General features: G+C 47.7%; 3 protein-coding genes across 3 annotated transcripts; 1 reads left to right on the top strand and 2 right to left on the bottom strand.

Moving 5' to 3' along the window:
* Nucleotides 1–331: 331 nt before the first annotated feature.
* On the bottom strand, nt 332–12,804 carry katnb1 (katanin p80 (WD repeat containing) subunit B 1). The gene is made up of 20 exons (XM_071489954.1): nt 12,498–12,804; nt 11,274–11,442; nt 9,042–9,172; nt 8,638–8,755; nt 7,973–8,073; nt 7,812–7,853; nt 7,588–7,671; nt 7,050–7,165; nt 6,484–6,555; nt 6,266–6,416; nt 5,959–6,149; nt 5,474–5,622; nt 5,227–5,277; nt 3,908–3,972; nt 3,569–3,799; nt 2,870–3,019; nt 2,470–2,546; nt 2,027–2,101; nt 1,622–1,738; nt 332–1,223 (listed from the first exon to the last, which is right to left on the bottom strand). Exons 2-20 carry the CDS (start codon nt 11,311–11,313, stop codon nt 1,082–1,084), a joined length of 2,103 nt encoding a protein of 700 aa, XP_071346055.1. The 5' UTR covers nt 11,314–11,442; nt 12,498–12,804; the 3' UTR covers nt 332–1,081.
* Nucleotides 12,805–13,696: 892 nt separating this feature from the next.
* On the top strand, nt 13,697–17,523 carry cog8 (component of oligomeric golgi complex 8). The gene is made up of 5 exons (XM_071489926.1): nt 13,697–14,251; nt 14,817–15,024; nt 15,484–16,308; nt 16,580–16,748; nt 16,882–17,523. Exons 1-5 carry the CDS (start codon nt 13,923–13,925, stop codon nt 17,202–17,204), a joined length of 1,854 nt encoding a protein of 617 aa, XP_071346027.1. The 5' UTR covers nt 13,697–13,922; the 3' UTR covers nt 17,205–17,523.
* An 81-nt stretch (nt 17,524–17,604) lies between these two features.
* nob1 (NIN1 (RPN12) binding protein 1 homolog) lies at nt 17,605–22,159 on the bottom strand. Its single transcript, XM_071489927.1, has 10 exons — nt 22,041–22,159; nt 20,947–21,079; nt 20,672–20,805; nt 20,495–20,566; nt 20,262–20,402; nt 19,956–20,075; nt 19,348–19,584; nt 18,981–19,078; nt 18,701–18,845; nt 17,605–18,539 (listed from the first exon to the last, which is right to left on the bottom strand). Exons 1-10 carry the CDS (start codon nt 22,107–22,109, stop codon nt 18,273–18,275), a joined length of 1,416 nt encoding a protein of 471 aa, XP_071346028.1. The 5' UTR covers nt 22,110–22,159; the 3' UTR covers nt 17,605–18,272.
* Between the last annotated feature and the right edge of the window lie 130 nt (nt 22,160–22,289).

Here is a 22,289-nt window from a genome sequence, read left to right as displayed (position 1 = left end):
TTTGACCTCAGTGACACTAATAAAAACAGCAGAGAAACATTCATCTGATACATCGCACATATCAAACATCATCAAAACAGATTAGTTAAAATACAGCAGGACAGGAGGAGAATATTAATTAACATGATGAAAATTAAAAAAGTGTTTGTTTTTTTTTTATTAAAAGATGCTTATAGATAATTTTATGATATTAGTGATGAAGCTGATGGAGACAGAAATAATAATCAACTATAAACTGTTGGACAGTTTGTCACATTTTATAAATGTATGTTTTTTATAATTAAAATCGTCTAAAACTGAAGCTGCAGTGAAAAGATGAAGAGAAGAAGAATGAAACAGTTGAACTTTATTTAAATAACATGAAGTGTACATTTAAAACAGTGGATCTAAGTAAAGACAGTGACACACTGGAGCATCATCAGTGTCTGAAGGACTAAACGTGTCAATCATCTGAACTAAGTGTTTGTGTCTGTTCTGTCCTCAGGTGTCTCTGATCACCTGACCTCATCAGTTCATTATGAACGATTATGAAAGTCAATCAAAGGGAATCAATAACAACCTGACATCCTCTGCCTCAGGTGGTCTCCTCTCACCACGTCTGATTTTAAAGCCCTGATCTGATTGGTCCTGTGTCTCTGCAGCTGTTTGAGCAGAGCCACATTAAAGGACTCTGGGAAATATGATTGTCGGCTTCTTACAGAGTCACATGAGAACGTTGAGCCCACTCAAAAAGGTTTTCTACAGCTGAACCTGTGACTCGTCTCTGCAGGGACAGACGCCGTCAGCTGGTCTCTGAAGTGTCCTTCTCATGTCCTCCACAGCAGATCAGATGAGCCTGCTGGTTTACGTCCTGTGTCAGTGAGCAGGTGGGTGTCCGTCCTCTCTGAGGAAGACCACCATCTTTAAATAACACTTTATCAACACGTTTCTTCTTCTGCAGGGTTGTGTAGTGTGAACACACGGACACACAAAGAGCAGGACTCTTTGAACACGGAGCCCCTTCAGTTGTGTGTGTGGCCTCTGCTGCAGATCAGCTGATCACAGACGGTCAGTGTGAAACCTTCAGTCTCTGTGTTTGTCCTCAGAGCGAGTCGTCGAGCGGCGCCATGAGCAGCTGCAGCTCTTTGAAGGCGCTGCCATGGCGACCAACCTGTGCCGCCTTGTTCTTCACAATGTTACTGAGGTTCTTCAGCTGCTTACAGCACGCTCTGCACTTCTGGTGTCTGCAGCAACAAACGTCATCATCATCGTCAGCATCAGTAGGAGTTAAAACTGATCAACAGCTGTTGATTAATTTGTTCTGTTTCTGTTGGTAATCAACTAAAACTCTTCTTCATGACATAAAAGCATCCTGACCTCAGTCCCCACACACACACACACACACACACACACACACACACACACACACACACACACACACACACACACACACACACACACACACACACACACACACACACACGTGCTCTGAGGGTAGTTGGACATTTACACATCATTAACATTAGTTAAACCACTGGTTTAAACTAGCTAGTGTTCACTCAGTAATGGTGAAGTGATGAGCTGCTGCAGAAAACAGTGTGAAGTCAATGAAGTGTTCAGTAAAGAACAGGAAGTGGCTCACCGCTCCTCCCGTGTGATGTCAACGCCAACGGACGGCGCAGCCTTCAGCGTGTCTGAGATCAACATCCAGAAATGTTTCATGATGAGCTTCAGAGACGTACAGCCGGTCTGCATGTAGCTGAGAGAGCGCGCGCGCGCGCACACACACACGCACGCACGCACGCACGCACACACACACGCACACACACACACACACACACACACACACACAGAGAGAGAAACAGACACAGATGATAAACTGAGTATTTGATATAGATTATAGATTATAGATTATGTGTGTTAGAGTCGACAGGTTTGTGACAGGTTAAAGATCAAACTGTCAATCAACTGATGGAGACAATCATTTGATCCTAACTGATCAGGACAATAATCAATACCTCAGATCCACTGTCACATTAAATCTCACCTCTCATATTTACTCTGCAGCAGTTTGTCAATCTGAGGAAGAACCGATGTACAAAGGTCCAGTTTCCATAGCGACCTGAAACAACAGCGAGGTCCATTATTACTGATTCAAACAATTCTTCTAGTTACTGTTTCAACTTTATTTAAAACGTGATGTGAACGTTTTCATCCAAGGTTTTACTGCAGTGGGACAGTTTCCAGTCAGGTGACAGGCGACAAAAAGGTTTGTCTGTATGAATTCTGTCTGATCTGAGAACAGAAACGTTGTGTTATTACAGTGAGAGACTCACAGCTGTTGATCCTTCACACCTGTCACCTTACATCAGTGATGTTTCACTCTTCAGTTTCTTTTTCAAAGTGAAACATAATAAACAAAAAGAGACTTCAAGAGAACAAATGATTTAATGTTGATATACTGTGTGTGTGTGTGAGAGAGAGACTCACGGCTGCAGGTTGATGATGTTGAGGATGTCCACTACAATGGACAGGTCATTCATGGAGACAGCTGTGTCCAGAGCGCTCTGCAGAGAGACAGCAGACAAGAAGTCCATGAGAGGTGGTTGACAGCTTTGACATGAGTAAGTGGAGCTTGTGTTGATTGATGATTGAGTCTTTTGTTTCTTCTGTCCACAGAGAACTGGTCAACCAACGAGATGGTTTATTTTATTTCTCACTTTGCTCAGACAGTTCAGGACTGAAGCAGAAATCTAATCCATGATGAATTCATGATTCATGAGAATGACGGAGCAGATTCAGACTCATTAGAATGGATCCATCAGATGAACTCTGAGGCTCTTTCCACAGCAGCCCAGATGTGACAGACAGATGAGTTGTAAGGTCTCACCTTGACGTCCTCTCTGGCCCACACGGCTCGGACCGTCTCCAGGTTCTTGTGTCGGCTGCTCAGCATCACACACATGGTGTCGTGACCCTTCTTGATCTGAGACAGCGCCTCCTCGTCGCTCAGGGCTCCAGGCCTGTGATTGGGTGAAGACTGAGGAGAAACAGACACACTTTTATTCTCATCTCTACACTTTAGAAACTTACACTGAATAATAAGTAGACCCACGTGTTGTTTACTGAAATGACCTGATAGGTACAATTTTCAGTCACATGATCCATTTACATTCTCTGGTTTATTACTGATCCATCAGTCGACTGCCATGAAATGAATTCTGACTGTTGATATTGATAATATATTGATAACTGTTGGAGTCATTTTAAAGTAAAGACTCTGTGAACCTGGGGTGAATCTTTGTGTTGTTGTTCGCACAAAACAAAACATGAAGTGACTGAAGTTTAAACCATGATTCAAATTATACATGAAGAAATATTCTGTGACCTGCACCGACTTTACTTTGACTTTCTGTGTCACTTCAAAAATGAAAGATGTAAAAACAACAGTCGACTTGTTATATCTGTTTCTACACTTGAGGTTTTCCTGGAGGAACAGACGCCTGGGAACCAGATGAAAACATGAACTCATGACACAGATGAAAGATTGTGACAGACTCCACCCAGCAGGGGAGCGTCAGCCACTCACAGGCAGGAAGTCGGCCACGTTCAGGCCGATGGGCTCGTTCCTGGTGCTGAGGATGATCTTAGGTTGTGGTTTAGACTTGGCCGTGGTGACGGGAGGCTGAGGGGGAGGGGGGCGGGAGGTGGTCGGGTCGGAGGACGACGAGCCCACCGCCGAGGGGGTCGGACGCTTCGCACAGGAGACCACAGTAGGCTCCACCCTCTGGACGGGAGTGGAGGAGGCCAGGGGAGGAGCCTTCAAAACACACAAAACTTTATGTTCACGAGACAAAGGAGCACAAACGCTGAACACGTTTGGTCACATGACTCTGACCAGACCACTGACGCTGCTGGCTTCACTGACCTGCTGCTTGTCAGGAAATGGAGAAACCATGTCTTTCAGCTGACGGCCGATCGCTAATATGGTCTCTGAGAGGACGAACACAACAACAACATTTTACACAGACAGTGAGCACAACAGTACACTACACAACAAGTCAACAGGAAGATTCAGGATGAAGCTACAGTTTATTAAACCTCCTCTTCCATGCTAATAACACACACCGAACAGTAATAATGATGATGATGATGATGATGATGATGATGATGATGATGATGATGAAAGACCTAATCCCCACCATACTGATGACAAATGACAAAATACACACACACACACATATATATATATTAAGGCTGTCAAAGTTAACACGTTATTAACGTGATTAATGTAACATGCCTTTAACGGGAGTAATTTTTTTAACGTGATTAACGCTTGTGACATTTGAACCTCGGGCCACTCCGTAGCTCGGGAAATCAGGAAGCAATGCACCGAGGTTGATGCCGTCGTGAGCAGTAATGGATAAAAAAGATATTTTGAATGGCGAGTTCAGCTTCAAAGTCTTGCCAGATGGCTCTCTTAACAGGACAAAAGTAATTTGTATTTATTGTCGCTGTGAATTTACGTACCACCGGAGTACGTCTAGTCTCAAATACCACATTACTATAATGTTACAGTTAGTAAATTGGTATGCCCATCTGTAATTTTTTTTGTTGGGCTTTTGTTTTAGTTCATTTCAGCATCTTGTTTTACAATGCAGTTTGCACGTTAGTTACTTGAACTGAGAGTATTTCTCATTGTAGCAATAAATAAACATGATTTTTTTTGCATAAAGCAAGCATTTGTCTATTCTCATGTTGAAAACAGTATTACAATTTGAAAAAAAATCAGTTTAAGGTACATTTAGAACAGATTAAAAATATGCGATTAATCATGATTAACTATGATCACTCATGCGATTAATCATGATTAAATAATTTAATCGATTGACAGCCCTAATATATATATATATAAAATATAAAATATAACATATGTTTTTGTGCTGAGCTTCATGTTTTCACTTGTAACATTAATTCATATCTGACTTCATTATTTTCTTGTTTTAATGACACCACACAGGTTTTTTTCACTTTTGATGCTACAGGTGTGATATTGATGTGTTCATGTAATATTGTATTATTTTCACTAAAAGAAATCAAATCTGGTTCTTCCCACTGAACTGAATCATGAAGTGAGCAGATGAAGAGAAGTCAGGCTGTTGCAGCTCAGGTAAACACACCTGAGGTCAGCCTGAGCTGATGTCTGACAGTGATCTGTGATCAGAGTGATGAAGATGAAAGACTCACCGTCTTCTGGAGGAGCAGGGAAAGGCTCTGATATCTTTGGAGGAGTCCGAGCTGGAAGAGAGAAACGAGTCACTGATGATGTTTTTAATTTGTCAACTCAAACTAAGAATTTAACAGCACTGTAACTACAAACTATTTCACACTGGAAAACTGAAGTGAAAGTGAAATTCTGCTGTGAACATATGAAAATAAAACCTAAACTACACCAGGTTCATTAGCTCTGACGAGCAGCTGACAGTCCACCTACAGATGGCATTCTTGGGCTGAAAAATCTCCTTGTAGTCTTCAGCATTGTGGATCTCAGCTGATGACAGCTTCTCATCTGCCTCATCCTCACTGGGGCTCCGCCTCTCACCTTCAGGGCTCCGCCTATCAGCATCTGACCTCTGCTTCACCCTGATTACATCACAACATGAGTAGTGACATCACAGCATGAGGAGTGACAGAGCAGAAATCAGGAGAGAGGATGAAAACTCCTCCAGCTCTGAAGTGAAACTTTTTGAGACAGTGTTAAAAGTTAAATGAACAGTCAGTCGTTCAGCTGACGAAAATCCTCGAGAATGATGCGATATTGTCAGCGCCCACAACAAGCTGGTATTAAAACAGAACCTCAGCTGTTAGGAGTTTCGTCTGCAGGTGATGTCTGTGGCAGGTGAGCTGAGCAGTGAACCTGTGTCCTGATGTCACAGCTGACGGAGGACGTTGGTCTGTAGTTGGTTGGCTGTGTCGTACCTCTGTGAGCTGCAGGTGGTTGTGGGTCTCTCATAGTTCCTTCGCAGTGCGGCTCCTTTCGGGTCCTTGGGCTCTGTGAGCGGCTGGTTGTCCTGGACGATTCCCTGGATCACAGAGCCGCCGCTCTTCTTCACCCTCTTCAGATCGACGACGTAGGACGACACGCTGGAGAGCTGGTGTGACACACCGATCTGACGGCAGAGAGAAGAGACACCTGATGTGAGATCTGGAGTTGGGGCTGAAAGGCTGAAACTTGTGTTTTTACATGGAGCAGTCATGTCTTTGTCCTGTGGGTGGAGCTACACACCAGCTGCTGGTTGCACACTGCCAGGTCAGAGACTTTATCCCAGCCCACTGGCACCACGTCGAAGCAGCGGTCGGGCTCCCAACCGAAGACCCGCAGAGAGTCCGTGGCCCCGCTGTATAGACAGCCCCCGTCCGGACTGAAAAATATACACCTGAAAGCACAGGTCTGAGGTCAGGGGTCAGACTTCAGCAGCTCACCATCCAGCCTACAACACTCACCTGACTGGAGTCGTGTCTCCCTCCAACGAGCCGATCATCGAGAATTTCTCCAGATCCCAGAGCTTGATGGTCCTGCAGACAACAAACACATCGACACACTGTCCTCATCAGGAGCTCACACACAGACACACACAGTTATATCATCATAACACAGGGACAACACGGGGGAGACTTCACATCATGTGTGAGCTCCCCATCCTGTCACCACACTGACCGGTCCCAGACTGAGTCTCAGGCCAAGTTCACATCCAAACCTGTGTCAGGATCAGTAGAAGTCTAATATCAAGCAATCAGCTGGGACCGGACCGGGCAACAGCTAGATGAGACCACAGCTGGGACCGGGGCCACACCTGGACCAGACCACTGCTGGGACCGGGCCACACCTGGACCAGACCACTGCTGGGACCGGACTACAGCTGGGACAGGATCACAGCTGGGACCGTGTCCTGACTGAGCGGTGTGTGCTCTCTGGCTGTGAGATGTGTGTGGACTCTACTGTGTTCAGTCTGAACAGCAGCTAACATCTGTCTGCAGATGTGAGGCAGGTGTGGATGTTGCAGTGGTACCTGTCGGAGCTGCCTGACGCCAGCAGGTACTCGTTGGGGTGGAACTGGACAATGTTGACAGCTGCAGTGTGAGATCTGAACTCTGTGATGGTCTTCCCCTGAGTCAGGTCCCACAGCTGACGGAGACAAAAGACAAGACACAGCTGAGCAACCCACAGTCCACTGTGAACATCGGGGGGGCGGCAGCAGGTGAAAACCCACTGTGTCCATAACTGTGGAAGACTGGTCTTCAGCTGAGCAGGCTGTGAATCTGTTCCACAGATTCAGGTTTACAGCAGGATTATCTCAGGAGGTTAACTCTACGTCAGTGGGTGGATGCTCCTCTCACAGAATTAACAGAAGAGACATTATTGTGGACGGTGAACGCACCTGATCTGACTCAAGATACCTTTTGAAGTAAATTCAACTACCTCTGCCCCTGAGACATTTGAGACTCTGTTAAATACATTTACAACAGTGCACATTCATCTTTGACCATCAGCATCTGCACACTGAAACCTGCTGCAGGCTGATTATTTTCTCACAGCTCAGTCTGTACCTTGACGGTGCAGTCGTCACTGGCTGAAGCCAACCACTTCCCATCAGGACTGAAGGCCAGACTCCTCACCGCCTGAGTGTGACCCTGTAACACAAACACAACTTCATCCGACACTGATCTCCTGTAACGATCTCCACGTGAAACCTGCTCCACAGAAGAGCCTTTCAGGTGACATATACACACACACACACACACACACACACACACACACACACACTTCTTACCTTATACCTGAACACATATCCTTTCCTCCGGACGTCCCACAGCTGACAGAGTGGGGCCAAATTCACCACATTCACATAAGACAAAGAAAAAATAGAAAATCTCCATTAATACAGATTATGAACACAAACACTCTGTCAAACACAACGTTTTACACACCTACCTTGATGTTTGTGTCCAGGGAGCTGGAGGCCAGGAAGTCTCCAAATGGATGGAAGCCCAGACTGGTGATGTTGGCTTTGTGTCCCATCAGAGTCCTCAAAACTGAAACAGAGGAAGCAGTAGAGTTGCACCTGGACACACCTGGACTGATGGCTCTGAGTCACAGTAACTGTGCAGGTGTTCAGGTCTCTGTTTACTGTCAACAGGATCTCTCACATCTCAGCCAGACTGATAACAAACAAAGAAGCATCAGAGACACATTCAGGCCAGAAGTGGAGCAACAGATCTGACAGGTAACATTTACTGAAGCACCAACCAAAACGTCTACATGGATCCAGGCTGATCCAGCTACAGCGGAGAACTGGCTGGAGATGATTAAAAATGAAACTGATGAGATCGAAAGACTTTCCTCTTCAGATTGTACGAAGAAGGACAGTACATATGTTGGAATAAGGATGGAGGGGTTTGCCCTCTCTTACCCTCACTACTTAAAATCTCAATCATAAAAACACTTGAGAAAAGGTTGCTACATAAATCTCTCCAACACACACACACACACACACACACACACACACACACACACACACACACACACACACACACACACACACACACACACACACACACACACACACACACACACACACACAACAAACTGGGACTCACTCTTGGCAGCCTCCAGATCCCAGACTCGTATTGATCCAGACTGTGACCCAGCGACAACCTGCTCCTCAGACATGTTGAACTGGACACACTCCACTGGGTTCTTGTGACCAGTCAGACTCTGAGACAGACAGACAGACACAGACACAGACACACACACAGACACACACACAGACACAGACACACACAGACACACACAGACACACACACACACACACACACACACACACAGTCAGGATACAGGAACCTTTCACATCTTCATGTCATCTCTGTAGATTCAAGTGAAGCTGCTGCTTCACTTCATATCACAGCAGTGAATCAGGAACGGTCCAGAGGGCTCAGCACAGCTCAGCACAGCTCACAGTGTGGTGTGACATGACAGATGTGGTTCAGATCAGTGGTCTCACCATGATGCAGTTGGCCTTGCTCACAGCCCAGATGTTCACCCTGCAGTCTTCTCCTCCTGTAGCCAGCAGGCGGCCAGAGCTTTTCCCCAGAGCCAAACAAGAAACGCTGCTGGAGTGAGCCTCGAACTCCTCTGTACAGCAACACAGGAGGGACATGTTTAATCCTGACCTGCTGGAGAAGGTGCTGGAGCTGCTGGTGTCTCCACAGAGCTGCACTGACTCACAGCACTCATCAGCTCCATCTCAACCACTCATTCACAGAGGCAGTGATATGGTGACATTGTTCACATTCTCTTGTGAGGATCTGCAGGATTAAAAGTGTACCCTGTGGGGGGCAGATTAGGGCCACACCCTCCCTGACCAACACCAGACTCTCTTCAGACCCTCAACATGTCAACACTCAGGAGGTTACTGTGTTGTCATGAAGATAACGAGCTCTGTTGACCTTACACCACATCCTGATGCAGCGCCCCCACAGGTCATGGACTTTACTACCACTACACAGCCGCACAACAGATGCTCAGAATAAACACAGGACACACAATCGACCATGATACACAACAAACACATTTTCAGAGAAACCAGTAGAAACACACTGAACCTAAAAATAGAGGAAAAATGAACATAACACTACTTACTTCACATATAAAGCAAGTCTCTAGGACAGCCTTCTTCCACCTGCGCAATATTGCTAAAATCAGACCCATTCTGTGTCTAAAGGAAGCTGAAAAGCTAGTTCATGCATTTGTTACCTCAAGACTGGACTACTGTAACTCTTTATTGTCAGGATGTCCCAAAAATTCAGTAAAAAGCCTCCAATTGATCCAAAATGCAGCAGCACGAGTACTGACAGGAACTAGGAAACGGGATCACATCTCTCCTGTGTTAGCTTCTCTGCATTGGCTCCCTGTAAAATCCAGGACAGAATTTAAAATCCTCCTCCTCACCTACAAAGCCATTAATGGTCAGGCACCATCGTACCTTGGAGAGCTTATAGTTCCCTATTTTCCCAATAGGACACTTCGCTCTCTAAATGCAGGTCTACTTGTGGTTCCCAGAGTTTGTAAGAGCAGAATCAGAAAAACACAGCTATCAGGCTCCTCTCCTGTGGAACCAGCTCCCAGTGTGGGTTCGGGAGGCAGACACCCTCTCTACCTTTAAGATCAGGCTTCAAACTGTCTTGTTTAGTAAAGCTTATAGTTAGGGCTGGCTCGGGTATGTCCTGACCCATCCCTTAGTTATGCTGCTATAGAGCTAGACTGCTGGGGGATTCCCATGATGCACTGGTCTCTCTCTCTCTCTCTCTCTCTCTCTCTCTCTCTCTCTCTCTCTCTCTCTCTCTCTCTCTCTCTCTCTCTCTCTCTCTCTCCTCTTCTCTTCTCTTCTCTTCTCTTCTCTTCTCTTCTCTTCTCTTCTCTCCTCTCCTCTCCTCTCCTCTCCTCTCCTCTTCTCTTCTCCCCCCACCCCCCACCCCCCCTTTTTTTAATCTCCTCCTAAACCCAACCGGTCGAGGCAGACCCCCCCCCCACCCTGAGCCCGGTTCTGTTGGAGGTTTCTTCCTGTTAAAGGGAGTTTTTCCTCCCCCCTGTCGCCAAGTGCTGCTCTTTGTGGGAACTGTTGGGTTTTTCTCTATAACAAAGTAAGGTCTTGACCTGACCCTGTAAAGAGCCTCGAGATAATGTAGATTATGATTTGGTTTGGAGAGACAAGGTGATGACTTCGCGTGTCTCGTTTTATTGGACCAAATGTTGCAAACCCAACACTTTCCAACATATGACACACACACACAACAAACAAACCAACAAATCTTCTCATTTCAGAGGCTTAAATCAAAATATTTGGCATATTTTCAATTTCTAATGACAACTAACCAATATCAAAATTCAATTTACAGAGTTTCTGCAGGTTCCAAGTTAAATCTGAGACTTTTTAACCACCACAGAAAAAGTAATTTAATATGTTTTACATTATCATGCTGCCCAAAGTATGAAGCCTAAGAACCAAGATTTATTGCTTATATCACATTTTTTCAATACTTACCAGTAAAAACAATCTCTAATAATATAATACAATATAATAATCTTCTACCATTATAATGAATGATTATAATGATGATGATGAATTAATTTAAGTTGTGTTGTGCAGATGTGTATCACACTGCTGCAGTCACACCAGCAGCTCCACGAGTTCATCAGATGAGGACGTTTAACAGGAAACACAGTTTGTACTCACGCAGTCGCCATGAGATCTTGGTGGTGTTGGCAGCAGCCATACTGGTCACACTGGGAGACTGGCTGCTTCCCTTGAACCACTGGAAACTGATGAGAGTAATTCCTGAATTCAATCAGGAACACTGAGGACTGACATCAGCTTCTCATTTACTCTGTAGACTCACCTCCACCTGCAGTGACACACAAACCTGTTACCACTGTGTTTCCTGTCCATGTCAGGGAATCACTGATGTTCTGACACTTTCACTTTGTGCAACATATTTTCATCTGTTTCACACTGAGCGCAGCTTTTCAGGAGCAGGAGTGGAAACCTCTGTTATTCTCTACACTCTGGCCTCAGTTTTATCTGTGTTGTCACCAAACAAGCTGCTGCCATAGAGGACCGTGTCTGTGAACCAAAACTTGACCTGTTGGATACTGAGACATTAGAGATGTCGAGCAAACGCTGTCAGGTGAGATATGACATACATCTACAACTGTGACTCAAATATCTGACTGTAGACTCACTGTTCACTTTATTAGGTACAGTTAGCTAAAATTAATGCAGTTAAACAAACACATCCTCCTTCATGAAGGTTAAATTGATCAGCTCGTGTAGAGCCTGTTTCAGACAGGTGATGGTTCACCTGTACATTCATTCTGATTCTAGTTTGTGTCACCACAACACAACGCGGTTCAACAGACTTACAACAAAATACATCCTGTAGATACAGGTGAATAAAACAGGAAAACACAAACTGAACTTTATAACCTGATCTATTTCAGGACTTAGGTTTAACCAGTTGATCCTAATAAACCGAACACTGAGAGAATAGTTTCACGGGCTGTCTTCTGTGTAATTACTATGAATTTCACTAAAACCTACAAGGACATAAAGTATGACTGAGACATTCTCGGTGGTGGAACAGTTGAAACTCTTCTTCAGGTCACAGAATGTGACGAGTCACAAAAACTGTGTAACACCCCTTTATGAGACAGCTAGCTTAATGCTAAGTCACCGTTTGGAAAGATGATTAACAAACTCCACGCAGCTAATTTATCACACGACGCTTCACACAGCAGGTCAGGGCCGCTCAGAGAAACAGACTGAGGAGCCGCTGGGACCAACCGGACACTTTACTCGGTTAACCGTTAAACGGTAACGTTAGCTGGCCGACGTTAAAGTCAGCTAGCGCTGTGGGCTAATTAAAGTTAGCTGTTATTTGAGCCGTTATCGTCAGTTTACCTCCGTCCGTGTGTCGCAGTTACCATCTGAACGGAGAGGTTAACGTTTAAACGTTAAACCGTGAGCAGATAATCCCGCTCAGCCGCTGAGGACAACTTGTTGACAGCCAGGTTGCTCCTCGGCTGCAGCTTAGCAACTGAACAACAGCAACCGGCGGCTTACTTCCGCTGCCGTCAAACACAACTTTATTAACACTGTGACACTGTGACACGAGTTTGTTCTGAAGATTCCAGAAGACAAACAGGTCCAGGCCCTGTTCATACACAGTCCCTGGTCCAGGCCCTGTTCATACACAGTCCCTGGTCCAGGCCCTGTTCATACACAGTCTCTGGTCCAGGCCCTGTTCATACACAGTCTCTGGTCCGGCCCTGTTCATACACAGTCTCTGGTCCAGGCCCTGTTCATACACAGTCTCTGGTCCGGCCCTGTTCATACACAGTCTCTGGTCCAGGCCCTGTTCATACACAGTCTCTGGTCCGGCCCTGTTCATACACAGTCTCTGGTCCGGCCCTGTTCATACACAGTCTCTGGTCCGGCCCTGTTCATACACAGTCTCTGGTCCGGCCCTGTTCATACACAGTCTCTGGTCCAGGCCCTGTTCATACACAGTCTCTGGTCCAGGCCCTGTTCATACACAGTCTCTGGTCCAGGCCCTGTTCATACACAGTCTCTGGTCCAGGCCCTGTTCATACACAGTCTCTGGTCCAGGCCCTGTTCATACACAGTCTCTGGTCCGGCCCTGTTCATATACAGTCTCTGGTCCGGCCCTGTATTACAGGAGGTCCAGAAGTCCTGACGGCTGGTTTTAAGGCTCAGTTCCTGAATACAGGCTGTGTGCATTTCTCTGTGGACTGAGGCTTTGATACTTTCACAGTATTAATATAGAACCTAGACCTGCTTTATAATCACAAACACATGGACATCTACCTTTAGACTGTGGAGCTTTAAACTTCAGTTAACAAATGTGTATAATATCTATAATAAATGTTGATCTGTTGTTTTGGTAAAAAATGAAGCAAACTGTCCACTCACTATTGTCCCAGATATAAAGTTAGGGTTTACACAAGAAAACTGAAAACATCCGTAAATTAACGCTGATGGGTAACAATCACGATTTCTACTGGTGAATAATGTGCCAACATTTTAATTTCTGAAACAGCCAAGAGAAGTTTTACAACAGACCGGACTCATTAAGGCGACGGACAGTAGGTGGCGCCAACACCGCGGCCTGTTTACGGAAGTAGCCGTTGCTGAGGAGCTGGGAGCGGCTGTTGACGCGGGTTGTCCCGCTGTGTTTCCTCACAAAACACAATTATATTTCCTGCCGTAGTTTATCAGTAAACCTTCCCTTTATTACCGAGTTCAACGAGTCTGTTTCGCTGACAAACCGCCAGCGGGGCTGTGTTTGGTACCTGTGTGTCCAACATGGCGGCAGTCGACGTGGAGGACGAGAGTATTTTAGCGTCGATCTTTAAGGACAGCTTCCCGGACAGCTGGAGGGACAACCCGGACTTCACTGCCTACCTGTCCGAGCTCAGCTCCTTCGGGGTGGAGAAGCTGAGCCGGGAGCCGGAGCGGCTGGCGGAGGAGCGGGCTCAGATCCTGCAGCAGACCCGGGAACTGGCTTTCTCCAACTACCAGACCTTCATCCGCACCGCCGACTGCACCGAGCACATCTACCGGGACTTCGGCCGGGTGGAGAGCAGCGTGTCCCGGCTGCTGGACAAGCTGCCCGGCTTCGGGGAGAAATGCAGGTCGGTAGGTCGGTGATAAATGTTTGATGACGTTCAGGCCGGATAACCTCCCCGGCCAGCAGGCACCTGCCCCGGGGGAAGACCCTCGGGTTCAGTGTGGTAATTAGATTAATATGTTGTTAATGCTGTCTGCACACACGCTGAGGGCCTTAAAGTGTCACCGGATTACTGCCTGCTGTCGAGGGCCCATCTGTGGTTCAACTGTGGTTTAAAGTAGAGTTGAGACAGTCAGTCAAGTTATTAAATTGATCACAACAGTTTTAATAATCAGTGAATCACCTGAGTCATTCCTCCAGGTGAGATGCTGTGACGTGACAGAATCTGCTGCTGCTCTTTGTTCTACATGAGAATAATCTCCACATTAAAACAGCTGAGACTTTACAACAACAAAGGTCAGTAGTCACTTCAGAGGGAGACCTTAACCTTCCAAACCCAGCTCAGTGCGGAGAGACCATCTAGGACTGAGGTTCCTGATCAGGTCACAGGACAACGTCTGACACTGGTGCTAAAGTGTTGTCGATGTTTGCTCACCCTGAGGTCTGAGCTGGTTTCTCTGTCTGTCCAGGGGGTTTATGAAGGAGGCGGAGGAGATCGGAGCCAGCCGTCGGATGAACAGCCTGACGCTGAACCGTCACACTGAGATCCTGGAGATCCTGGAGATCCCTCAGCTCATGGACACCTGCGTCCGAAACGGGTACTACGAGGAGGCTCTGGAGCTGGCGGCGTACGTCAAGAGGCTGGAGAAGAAACACTTGTCACTGCTGGTCATCCAGGTGAGTCCAGGAGAAGCTGAAAATGCCTGTTTTTGAGGTGGAGACCTGAGCAAGTCAGAAACCGAAGGCTTGCAGTGGGGGCTGGAAGGTCTGCTGTGTTGAACCCCGGTGCAGCTCTGCTGCTCAGGGCCAGAAACAGCCAGGTGTCACCATCAGGTGAGTCAGATTCTCAGACTGGGTGAAGATGCTCTTTAAAGGTGCCTCTGTCAGTTTTGAATATTCCGGGAAAACTAATACAACAATAATTTTCATCACTGATATTCTTTTTAGTCTTGTCAGAAATAGTGAAGTCGACTGAAAACTAACAGAAATGTTGGAAAAACAGACGACTTCTCTCTTTTTTTCCTAAAAAACGACTAAAACGATTTATTGATTATCAGTGTTGTTCCAGTTATTTTCCTGTTGATCAACTGGCGAACAGCTCCGGCTCTACTGATGCTCCACCTCTTGTATCTTCAGGGTATCGTGCGTGAAGTGCGTCAGTCGACTCAGCTGATGCTCAACCAGCTGTTGCAGCAGCTGCGCAGCAACTCGCAGCTTCCTGTCTGCCTGCGTGTCATTGGTTACCTGCGGAGGATGGACGTGTTCACGGAGGCGGAGCTGCGGGTGAAGTTCCTGCAGGCCCGCAGCACCTGGCTGCACTCCATCCTTGCCGCCATCCCCGAAGATGACCCCTACTACCACATCACCAAAACCATAGAGGCCTGCAGAGTCCACCTGTTCGACATCATCACCCAGTACCGGGCCATCTTCTCTGATGAGGACCCGCTGGTGCCCCCCCTCAGCGGGCAGGTGATGGTGAACGAGAGCGCCATCTTCCACGGCTGGGTGGTGCAGAAGGTGGCAGAGTTCCTGGAGACTTTAGAGAGGGACCTGCAGCGGGGCGTGGGAAGCCGCCTGGACTCCCTGCTGGGTCAGTGCATGTACTTCGGACTGTCCTTCAGCAGGGTGGGGGCGGATTTCCGCGGGCAGCTGGCACCGATGTTCCAGCGGGTGGCGGTGGAGACATTCAGAGGAGCCGTGCAGGAGGCCGTGGACAAGTTCCAGGAGGACATGAACCTGTACACGCTGATCACCCTGCCTTCAGTGCTGGGAGGGACCATCCCCCCCGTGGCCCCCAGCACCCAGCCGGGCACCCTGCAGCCCCCCATGTCCCTGCTGGACTTCCAGCCGCTGGCCTGCTTCCTCAACAACATCCTGACCGCCTTCAACGACCTGCGGCTCTGCTGCCCCGTCGGCCTGGCCCAGGACGCCACCAGATGTCTGGAGGATGCTCTGAAGATGGTGAGTAGCTGTTCCTGTAAAACCTGTTAGTGTTGGGGGACCAGGAGGGTCTGGGTCTGAGGCTGAGTCCATACGTCAAGTCTGAGGGTGTGGGATAAAATCCACTTTTAAGACCAGAGTTGTCACCATGGTGACGAGTCAAACAAAAAAAAAGATTTCACTCAAAACTGTTGTGTAGCTCATGAGTTGACTGGTTGTTCTGCTTTTATTAATATTAATAATAATTTTACTTTGACCACCTGGAGTCAGCCTGCGTCTTGTTTCCTGTCAGGTGACCCGTCAGATCCTGGTGTTCCACCGGGCCGAGGAGTCGGCCTTCAGCAGCAGGGAGAAGGAGCTGTTTGTTCAGTTCTGCTGCTCGTACGCTGAAGATCTGCTGCCGTTCCTCAACCGCTGTCTGCAGGTCCTGTTTCCCCCGGCTCAGATCGCTCTCATTCTGGGTGAGGAACCTCTTCTGGTCACATGACCAGACGACAAACGTTTGCACTTATCTGTGACATCACATCTCTAACAGAAGACTGATTGGCTGTTCCTCAGTGAGACTGGTTGAACACGTTGTGTGTCTCCCTGCAGGTGTTCCTGCGGCTCAGCTGCACAGGTACGACAGTCTGGGCTGCATCGACCTCGCCGCCGTCCTCGAGCCTCTGGACTTCGTGCTTCCACAGAGAGAGGTATTAGCTCCGCCCCCAGTGCCCGAGGTCGATATCACCCCAGAACTGAGCAGCCTGATGTTTGACACGCAACTTAAAGAACCAATAACAGACCCAGACCCAGACCCAGCACAGACTCCGTCTGGTCCCACAGACCCCGAGTCTGAGGCGGGAGCTGAACTGACGGAGCCGAAGTCTGAGGGGGAAGAAGAGACGAGGCAGGACAAGGAGTTTTCTTCAGAGTAGATAGAGTCTCTGTGGGTTCAGGCTCTGAATCGTTCGGGACTCTGGGACCTATTTTGTCAAAAATGTATGGATTAAATAATAAATGAAAAACATTTGTCTGAGAAAAATCATGTTTCATTAATGGTCAAACTTCTGAGTTAATGATGAGTGACTCTGCTGCTCCACTCAAATTCATCTGTGACTGGTTTGATTATTGATTAATTGTTTAATGATGAATGAATTATCACATTTAAAACCTGTGAACGTCACTGTTGATCAGGTCTGTACGTTAACAGGAGGCTGCTTCATCTGTATTAAACGTTTATCTCAGAGCAATGAATCCTTATGTCAAGATTTAAGAGAAAATATAAAATGATTGAACATCGGACATCATTCAGTGCACGTCTGACTCTCCAATGGCTGAAGTCAATCTTCAAATTTATTGAGTATTAACATAGAAACAATATATTGGAGTCAGTCACAACACATCTGGAGGGGAGGGGCTTAACATGACCTTAGAAATCCTGTACAGAAGGAAGACGCTGGTCGTATAAGGACCATCCATCAGAAAATCCCATGACTTTGTTTCCAAATCATCCGTCAGGTTTTAGATTCATTCATGAACCACACTCGTTACTGTTCATTTCTATGACTGGATCCACCTGCAGAGAAGCACCGTCATCATCTCTGTGCAGGTGAAAACAGCTGTTGTGAATATTAAAAGGACCAGTGTGAGGGATTCAGGGAATCTGGTCCTTAGTGGGTTTTACAATAATTCCACTTCATTACATTATCTGGTGGTTTTGTCCATCATTTCTATTTATAATGATAATGATAATAATGATAATAATGATAATAATGATAACAGGAAGAAGAAGAAGAGCCAGCTGTTCAGCAGCTCTTGTATCTCAGATGTCAGAGTGTCCATGAACGCACCAACGGAGCCTTCCCTCTGACCACATGGTGACTGTGAACTGATCTCTGATTATCTTCATAGAAATGGACTGAGAGCGTCACATGACCTCTAGTCTCTGACGGATGTGAGATCAAACCAATCTGTCTTCACGTGTCCAAATGTCCCTCAGCTCTTCATTTCTTGATGAACTTCTTGCGGGCGGCGTTGGGGTTGGCTCGTCTCCGCCCGCCTCCACACTGCCCGTCTCTGATCTGCAGGTTGGCCGCACGGCTGTAGATGTCGTTCTCACAGAAAGGCGAAGCTCCGGCCACGTAGTCCGGGTTGAAGACATCCGTCTTCTGACGGGCCTTTCGGGACAGTCTCTGCTGCGGGAAACGCTGGTCCTCCACCAGGTGGGGGTTGCTGCCATGTTTCCCTCCCTGAGGCAGAGGCAGCGAGTGCTGAAAGACACGACGCAGGAGGGTTAAAGCTTGCACCTTCACACCTGACGGAGAGCAGGACGGGATTAGATCAGAGGAGACGCAGGAGAACCTGCTGATCTCGCATGGTTTTTAGCGTGTGTGTGTGTGTGTGTGTGTGTGTGTGTGTGTGTGTGTCTCACCTTCAGGCCTCTGGGGTTCAGCACTTTGGGGTTTTTTGAGAAGTGCATCTGCACGCCGCCGTCCTCGTTGACCGTCACTGCAAGCTTCTTCAGCGTCTTGTTCCCACAGTGAGGACAGAACACTTTGTTCATGTTGCTGGTCGTCCTGGAAACATGTTCACATTCAATCACTTAGCAACAATCTGTTTGACCTGCAGCATCAGTCCATCAGCACGACAGATAGGTACTGTATCTGAATGGCCCCCGCCCCCATGCCCGCCCCACCTGCCCCCTCACTCACTTGAAGCAGGCGTGACACCTCAGGATGTGGTTCCTCGCCTGTTTGATCAGCATCCCGTTCACAGAGAGAACGTGAAGTCCGATCTGAATGAGGACGTTCTGCAGAGGTCAGAGGTCACAGGTGAGACAGTTCATCCAGTCACTGATCAAATTAATTTCCTCTGGTTCTCTGGTTCCAGCTCCTCAGGTGAAGTTGTTCTGTGATACTGAATGTAACTGGTCTGGACAGTTCAGAGGACGTCTTGCTGGACTCTGGGGACATGTCGACCTTTCACCCTGAGGAGCTGGATTTTTAGCAGCTTCTATTAAATTCACTAACGTGATGAGACACAAACTGAAGCTGCCTCCAGGTGACTTCCTCCTGTTACCTGCATGGCGAAGTCGGTGGTCAGACATCCCACTTTGACATCAGCAGGAGCCGTCCAATCAGCCGAGTCCATCTTCACCTGTTTGATGTTGCTGGGGGTGATCCAACCTCCTCCATCGTCCTCCTCCTCCACTTCCTCCTCTTCAGGCTCGTTCTCTTTGTCCTCATCGTCTGATTGGTCCTCTGTCTGTGCTGATGTGTCCGGCGTCAGGTCTGACGCTGACACACCGTCCGCTCTCTGAAGACCAACACACATCATCACCATCACAACAACCAATCAACAACAGTCACGCAGTCAGGACCTGCTGCTGTCGGCCAATCAGGATCCAGAACAGCCCGGTTCCTCTGCTTGTGTTTCATGAGACAATTTAAACAAGGTTTGTCCTCACATGAACTCACAACTACACACAATCCATACAAGTGAACATGTCATCAAACACCAGATCAGACAGTTTGAGGCCGACAACCTCACAGTGACCAAACCAACCGGAGACGTGACGACTGACTCCACCGTGGAATCAGAGACGTTCCCACTGTGCTGTGTGTCTGCTGCGTGCTTTAACAACACAACAGGACGTGACATCATCAGTCTGCGTCCTGGACACTCACCAGCAGCTCCAGCAGGTCGTCGTCGAGGGTCGGCAGAGGTTCTCTCCAGAACTGGAAGCTGTTGAAGTGGTCGCTGTCAGTGGTGGCTGGAGACGTCTGTTTCAACACCTCCACCGGATCCTGAAGGAGCAGCGACAACAGTGAACATCCTGCCGGTGTCGACCAATCATTTCACAGTTTGAATGAAATGAATCAGATCTCAGAGCCGGTCACATCTGCCTGTAGCAGTCAGGGACACCCTCTTCTACTCTGCAGAGCTCAGAGCCAAACACAGCATCTCTTCTTGTCCCCGTTGGTCTGACTCACCAGCAGCTGCAGCAGCTCGTCGTCCAGGGTCGGCAGCGGCTCTCTCCAGAACTGGAAGCTGTTGAACTGGTCTCCGTCGGTCGGCGTTGATGTCTGCGTCTCTGTCGGAGTCTGTCTGCTGCTGCAACTGTCCACAGGTTTCTGCAGAGACGTCAAGGAGAAGACACAGCTGGATTAACTTCCATCGCAGAGCTGACAGGTGTGGACGCGTCAAACTACCATCGGTGACTCACCTTGTGGGGAAAGTGAAATCCTGCAACGTTAACAGGAGTCTCCGGGTGGCGCTGTGTGCTGTGAACATTGACCTGACACAGAGAAGACATTGAGGTCACTCTGCTGGACGCACAGAGTCAACGGGCTGCATCAGACTGCCTTCAAAGACGCTTAGCCTAGTTTAGCAGAAACTGTACCTTAACCTCCGGTTCTCCCCTCAGGTGCTGGGAGCCATCGTGCTCCAGCTCCAGCTGGTAGGTCAGAGCCAGCACTTTGATGTCGGTGGCTGAAAGACTCGGGTAGTCTCCGGTCTTCTTGGAGAACTCGGTCACTGAACACAGACAAGAAGCCGTTAATCTGAGCTTCAGCAAACCTTATGACCCATGTTGAGCTGTTCAGGTGTGGACACAGGTAACAAGTGAATTTATAACTTCTAGTTAGAAATGATCAAAGATAAATAAGGTCAGGTTACCGTGTCTGATGTGTTCAGGATGAGGCTCTTTGAAGTTGAGCTGGTAGGGCAGGAAGGCCAGACTCCTCCTGGTGGGTTTGTCCCGGATCTCGTTCACCACTTCTCTGAGGGTGTAGATGTTCCTGCCGATGTCCTGAAACACAGTTTTACAGACCAGTGAACATCACACTCTGTGAAGTGAGCTCCTCAACGCTGTCAGACACGATGAGTTTCAGGTCCTCAGATCATGTACTGAAGTAAACGCACCAACACAACAGAGAATAAACTGTCCACCATGAGTGACAGCCCTGCATCACAACCTGAGCAGAGGAGACGTTGTCATCAGGCTCAGAGCATCAGCAGGAACACAGCTGACCCCGCAGGGTGTCCGGCCGGTGTCACAACGAAGCTTATACATTCACATCGTTACCGAGTCATGTCAAAAGCTGTTTCCCACGGCTGGTGCATTACACCTGCTCACAGCTGATAATGACGTCATGAACTTACAGATGTGGGCGTGGTTTTTAGATAAACGTGTGTCGTTTATCTAAGCGAATAAAAGACGTGTTCAAAGACTTCGGGTAACCTCAGTGTTGTTTATTAAACAGCGATGATGTGAAGATGGTGAAGGAAACTTCCTTGTATATAAAGAGGTTTATTACCAAGAAGTCCAGCATCAAATCAAGCACCTGAGAGGAGTCAGAGCCAACATGATTCTCCTCTCAGTAACTGCTCTAACTCCCCGTCTGCAGAGGTTGGTTGTCTTCATGAACCTAAGACAGCGTATGTGGTCTGTACCATACAAGGCCTCATTCAGAGAGACAGTCATCTCCCAAAGCACCTGCACCTCAGACCGAAGAAGGCCACATTTTCCTAACCAGAGACGCACCCACCTCCCAGTGCGTCCTCTGACCTGGCCCATCTAAACATCGTCACACCGCCTATACAACTTCAGATACGTCTGTCAGCGGCTCCATGCTTCTGTGGGCTCCACCCGTGTTCAGCTTCCCTCTCCACAGTGTCACTGACCGACGTCACTGACGGCCACAGATCACCTGACAGGTGAGTCTGGAGTCACCAGTGTGTCTCCGGTCGAACCGTGGACAAAGTCTCACCTGCAGAGGAGCTTTCTTTAAAAACGCTCCTGCGTCTGCCACAACATGCTCCACCAGGGTCGGCGCCATCTTGGATCAATGACCGACAACTGGACCGACCAATCAGAAGAGACGGCACAGTCACGTGACAGATAGAAGCCACGAACGCCCCATTCATGTCGGACATTTGACATTTTACTAACTCCGTAACTCAACAATTCAAAAGTGATTCTTTTGACATTAACACATTTGAGGAACTATTTTAAATAT

This window comes from Trachinotus anak, unplaced genomic scaffold (genome assembly GCF_046630095.1).
Source record: "Trachinotus anak isolate AG129_WGS33_773 ecotype Australia unplaced genomic scaffold, CSIRO_AGI_Tana_v1 ptg000011l, whole genome shotgun sequence".
NCBI lineage: Eukaryota > Metazoa > Chordata > Actinopteri > Carangiformes > Carangidae > Trachinotus > Trachinotus anak.
This window is presented reverse-complemented; position numbering and strand designations above follow the sequence as displayed.